The following is a 5,749-nucleotide window of genomic DNA, read 5'->3' as shown; positions in this document are numbered from 1 at the left end:
CAGACTCCGAGCCCTAGCAATAACCCTGGAGGCAAAACAAACAAACACAATGTTTATCATCCCAATGTTGTTTCCTAGAATTTAATAATTAAGAAATGATTTTCTATGGATCTCATTAGATTTCTTATGGCTTCTGCAGTTAGTAGAAAGGGGAGGATAATTGAAATAGAATCACAATATCTGCCTACTATCTTGTGCCCAAGGAGAAATACAGGGCCTACAATTGTTGTCTTTCATATCTGTGGGTCCAAACAAAAGTGAATCTAAAACACTAGTTAGTAATTGTTGAATAGGTGTGTGTATGCATATATACAGACATCTACAACTGGGAACCCTAAAGCTAAATGATGTTTGGACCTACATGTATATATTTACATTTTAATTTATGTATCACTGTTTATGACACACATAATTCAATTTAATAGTTTAAGGAAGTAAGAAGTATAATAGGCAACAACAACACAATAATATTTTTATATGATGTTGAAGGACCATAAATGCTTTACACTCTGGAATTTTTCTAGTGACTGACTTCTTATCTAATCATAAGACAACACTACCTTCAGCAAATACTTTAGTTTTGTTAATAATTTTAAAATAAGAGAATTCCAAGTGTTCCCTCTCCCTCATTTTAGGGTAAAGTAAAATTTCTCTGTTTGTAAGCATTTAACCATTTGAAAAAATTTGAATATCCATGAAAATCTTAAACTGGCATCACATTCTTTTCCATTAATGCTAAGTGTCATGAAATCCTTCTGCAGTGTTCCTAGTGATGTGTTGAACTAGCTGCATCTAAACTCAAAGCTGCTGAAATGAGTCATCTAACAAAATGAAATTTAGATTAGATCTTTGTCCTCTGACTTTGTGTGGAAGAAGTATTCTTCTGAAGCTGGATTGTGGCTCACCTGGTAGAGTGAACATGCTACCTACCATGTGCAAGGACCCAGTTTTAGCCCCACTTGCAGGGTGGAAGCTTTGTGAGTGGTGGAACAGTGCTCCAGGTGCCATTCTGTTTAGTTTCCTCCTCATTTTCTGTTAAAAATAAAGCAAAAAGAAAAGTAAAACATTAACTACTGGCAATAGTGGCATGATACAGAAACCAAACCCCAGCAATAATCTTAGTGGGAAAGAAATTTAGAAAAGGAAAGAAGAGAAAGAAGAAAGAGAGAGGGAGAGAGGAAAAGAGGGGGAGAGAGAGAGAGAGAAGGGAAGGGAAGAAAGAGAAGAGAAGAGAAGAGAAGAGAAGAGAAGAGAAGAGAAGAGAAGAGAAGAGAAGAGAAGAGAAGAGAGAAGGAAGAAGGGAGGAAGGATGGGAGGTAAGAATGACGGAGAAAGAGAAGAAGGAAGAGAAGGAAGGAAGGAATGGAAGAAAGGAAAGAAGAAAGGACAAAAGCAGAAGGGTGACTCCATTCAGGAAAGGATATTCATATTGTTTCTCTAGATGAGACTTAGCTTCACACTATATTCTAAAGACAAATTATTTGCTAAGAGAACAAAAATAATTTTTTGATTATTTTAGTAATGATTGACAAGACCATAGGGTAAGAGGATACCTTGAGGGGTGGACTTGATTTTGAGTCCTGTGCTTTAAAAAACAGGTTCTCTACCAGGTGTGCTATTTTGTGAGCTCTGTATTGGAAAATCTTTTTCCAATTCATTTAGTCCTCTCCTCATTTCATCAGTTATATTATATATATATATATATATATAAATAAATATATATCACAACTTTATTAAAAGCAAAATGTAATGTGATGCTTTTGAATCCATCATAATAGAGTATTGATTGGCTAGTCATCAGTCTGACTATTGCTCAGCTCAGCTCTGGCTTCTAGTGGTTTGGGGACTGAACCAGGGACTCTGAAGCTTCAGGCATGAATTTATCTTTGCATAACCATAATGCTACCTACCCTTGTGTTTGCTTATGAATTCTTTTTTCTCTTCATATATTTTCTACATTCAGCACACTTAATTTATAATAAGTATCTTTCTCTGAGAGCCATTTTATAATTAAGAGAAGTAATTAATGGAAACGTATATTCAACATTGTTTTACTTATTTTTTCCATTAAGTTTTATATTTGTTTCAACAGTTAATTTTTTTATTTCCTTATTGGAGAATTAATGGTTTACAGTCAACAGTAAAATAAAATACAATAGTTGGTACATATGTAACATTTATCAGTTTTCCCTATCACAAGTCTCCCTCTGTCTTTCAGAAGTTGAACCCTCCCCAACTACACCTGAGTTTTTTGGTTCTGAAAAAAACCTTTGCCTGACCAATATATGAGACTACAATGTAAAATAAATATTCTCCTAATATTTTGGTGAGACATATATAATTAACACTTATACCTGATATCAAAGATTGTTATATTCAGCTCCGTGGATTCTTAATATTGTATAAAACAAAGGTATCATACCAAATCCTTCCAGGTCGGAAAATAAGATGATATTGAAAACTCACAAGAAAGATGCTTATATAATGAATTTTCTCAACATTTTATGGGTTAGTTCAAGCAACGTTACTGGATATCCACACATGATGCTTTTATTTAACTCTTTTATCTCCTCCCAATGTTTCATCCTATATCCTTTTTTTTTCTTCCAGGGTTATCACTGGGGCTTGGTGCCTGCACCTCAAATCCATTGCTCCTGGGGGCCATTTTTTCCCCATTTTATTGGATAGGACAGAAATAAATTGAGAGGATAGGGGAGATAGAGAGGGAAAGAGCAAGAGTGACACCTGAAGATCTGCTTCACTCTTGTGAAGCTTCCCTGCTGCAAGCTGGAAGTGGGAGTTCAAACCCAGATGCTTGCTCTTAGTACTATGACTGGGTGTTCTTAACTGGGTGTTCCATCACCAGCACCTCAGCTTAGATGATTTTAAATATGATTTTCCAGATTTCCTGACCCAACTGGCTATTTTACTAGACATACCTGTAGGTATATGTGTGAGGACCTGCACCTTAAGAAGTAATCAGTATGGCTACTTGTTTTCGCCAGGCTGGCTTCATGGGCAGGTAACAGATGACCAGAAACACATGGCTGTGCTGAGAATGCAGTTTTATCTTTATTCACCAGCAGGCAAACAGTCCAACACCTAATCACCACACCATGTGCTCCTCCATCTTTTTTCTCCAGTGGCAGAGAGGAACTCAGGAAGTACATAGGACAGGGGGCGGGGAGAAGGGAGAAGCGCAAAAAGGCAAAGACTAAACTGGAGGTGGGGGGGGAGTGAGACCAAACCAATATGAAGCATACCAACTATTCTACTGAGGGTGAAACCGATGTAGTCAAGCAATAACCTTCCACTGCCTCATGTTTTGTAATAAAAATCTCTGAAATTTTCCAAAATTAGTTCAAATGTCCAATGGAATACTATTTTAAAACTTATAGCCCTAGATTTATCCATCAGTCTATAGTATCTCTTCTTTATCTATAATAATTAAATGTTAGACAGTACACAACTTATAACAATAAGCAACAGATTGGCTTTCAGAATTCATGTTTTTATTAGAGGATTAAGATTTGAATTTTCACAAATTTTGGAAGAAAATGCAAAAACATGAATTAAATATCCAATGTGCTATTTTTACTGAATAGTTGAACAATATAATTTTTTCAAGTAAAGTCTGTCAGCCAGTTTTTGGAGCTGGAAACAAGGTGAGAATATGATCATCAGAGAATAAAAGGTTAGCTTTTGAAGATGAGGAGGGTCTTGTCAGGAAAGGCATGGATAATATTGGAATACAGGGTAAAACTCCAATCCGAACATCAGCAGAAACCAGATCCATAGCTTGGTTTGTAGCAGGAAGACTGGCAGGGTCTGGATGTCAGACCAGATGGGCAGCAGAATCCAGATCCAGAGCTCAGAGAAGGGAAACGACTGACTCCACAAACCTGGGGTCTAATGGATCCACAGCCCAGTGAGTAAGAGCTTCCTGATCCACAGCCCGTGGAGTAGCTGCTGCTGGTTCCACAGCTCAGAGACCCTGTGTACATTGTCTGGCAGGGATTGCAGAAGGTGGAGGGTCTTGGACGGTAGCAGGAGTTCTGGCAGGGACTGGACACCACACAGGAAGGCTGGTATCTGATGGGTTTGGAGCAAATCTCCTGACAGCCACTGTAGAGAGAGGAGGTTGGCTGGCAGGTGCTGGGAGAGCAGAGGCCACTGCTGCTGACCAGGTTGCTGGGGTAGGAAGAGCCACAGAAAGAGCTTGGGTATCGCAGGCAGCCTCCAAGAGAGCTGGAGGAGATACTTCCAGAACAGCAGTTGTAAGACATGTTCACAGGAGATGTGAGTTCGGCTGAATGACAATGAGAAGATTCTGCGTTTGAATGCTACCCTTGGGTGCTGGCATTTATATACCCTCAGCACTGGGTGTGACACCTTGCAGTGTCCTCTTTCCATATATGGACTCCTTCCTTTGCATACGTAGAACTCAGTAATCCTTTTTAACAGAGTCATTCCTTCATCTTGTGTTTATGGGTGGACTCATTTTGCTTATAACTCTATGTCAACGAATTGCAACTGTTATAAATGCTATGACTGTATGTGATTAATGCTTTTCCCATCATGGGCAGGAAATCCCCTCTGAATTTCACTGGGCATATAACTACTTGTATACTTGCTACTGTTTTGACTGGGGGATGCTTTCTTCCTTTGGAGATGATTGCAATGTAGTCATCTCCCATTTGTGTGACCATCCAAGAGGCTGACATATAGTGTTCATGAGGAACCTTATAAATATTGTCTTACATCAAACCATTGATTCACACACTGCAATCATTTTGCATCTATCATTCTTCTATTAGCCATGCTTACTAAGTTATGTGTAAGGGCATCACATAAACATAAGTCACATAGATTGAAGAAGATGTTGAAGAATGAATGGGTTAAACCCTGAACAGATAACTACTTGAAAACTAGTGCATAGGAAAATGACAACTTTGGGGCCCAGGTGGTGGTGTACCTGGTTGAATGCATATAGTACAATGTTCAAGGACCTAGGTTCAAGCCCCTGGTCCCCGCCTGTACAGAGAAAACTTCACAAGCTGTGAAGTAGTGCTGCAGGCATCTCTTTTTCTTTCTCTCCCTCTCTACCTCTCCCTTATCTCTTAATTCTGTCTCTATCCAAGATTAATTAAAACAAATCAACAAAAAATTATAAGTAAAAGTCCACATTGGATACACTTGTGGAAAAAGGAAGTGGGAGATACAGCTGAGATGATATGAAAAATTATGAGCAAAGAAAGGGAGAAAACTGAACTCTCACTATTATCTTTTTCCATACTAGAAAACTTAAATATATATATATATATATATATATATATATATATATATATATATATATATATATATTTACACCCTGATTTATTGTGTGACAACTTTATATTTGAAAAACTGTTTGGATTCACCTCCCTCACAATCTCTAAGAATCTCAGTACACTATATAACTTCTGAGTACTCCCAAGGCGAAGGCAAATTTTTTATGTATCCATATTTGTGGTGTATTATTCTGTTCTGTCTTTCTTAGCAGAGATATTTCCAGATTTTGTGAAATTTGAAATTTATAACCTGAGGGAGTTCTCTTTATTAAAGGAAATTCAATATTACGAAACAAGAGTAGTATATTAATGCAACTGCTGATTCAAAGCCAATGCACAGTAACAAACATGTTCACTGACAGAAAAGGACAAATATAACACAGTGGTGGCAGTAACTTAAACATCCCCACCTTACACAT

The 5,749-nt window shown here is 37.7% G+C and overlaps 1 protein-coding gene across 1 annotated transcript; it reads right to left on the bottom strand.

The window, feature by feature from the left end:
- Positions 1 to 3,490: 3,490 nt before the first annotated feature.
- LOC103118344 (keratin-associated protein 13-2-like) lies at positions 3,491 to 4,344 on the bottom strand. The gene has a single exon (XM_007528560.2). It carries the CDS (start codon positions 4,284 to 4,286, stop codon positions 3,777 to 3,779), a length of 510 nt encoding a protein of 169 aa, XP_007528622.1. The 5' UTR covers positions 4,287 to 4,344; the 3' UTR covers positions 3,491 to 3,776.
- Positions 4,345 to 5,749: the final 1,405 nt, after the last annotated feature.

The sequence above is a fragment of the Erinaceus europaeus genome, chromosome 9 (assembly GCF_950295315.1).
Source record: "Erinaceus europaeus chromosome 9, mEriEur2.1, whole genome shotgun sequence".
Classification (NCBI taxonomy): domain Eukaryota; kingdom Metazoa; phylum Chordata; class Mammalia; order Eulipotyphla; family Erinaceidae; genus Erinaceus; species Erinaceus europaeus.
Note: the sequence above shows the minus strand (reverse complement) of the source record. Positions and strands in the feature narration are given on the sequence as shown.

What these genes read in the sequence shown, in the direction of transcription:
- LOC103118344 (XM_007528560.2), bottom strand. Translation starts at nt 4,286, where the DNA reads ATGTCTTACAACTGCTGTTCTGGAAGTATCTCCTCCAGCTCTCTTGGA.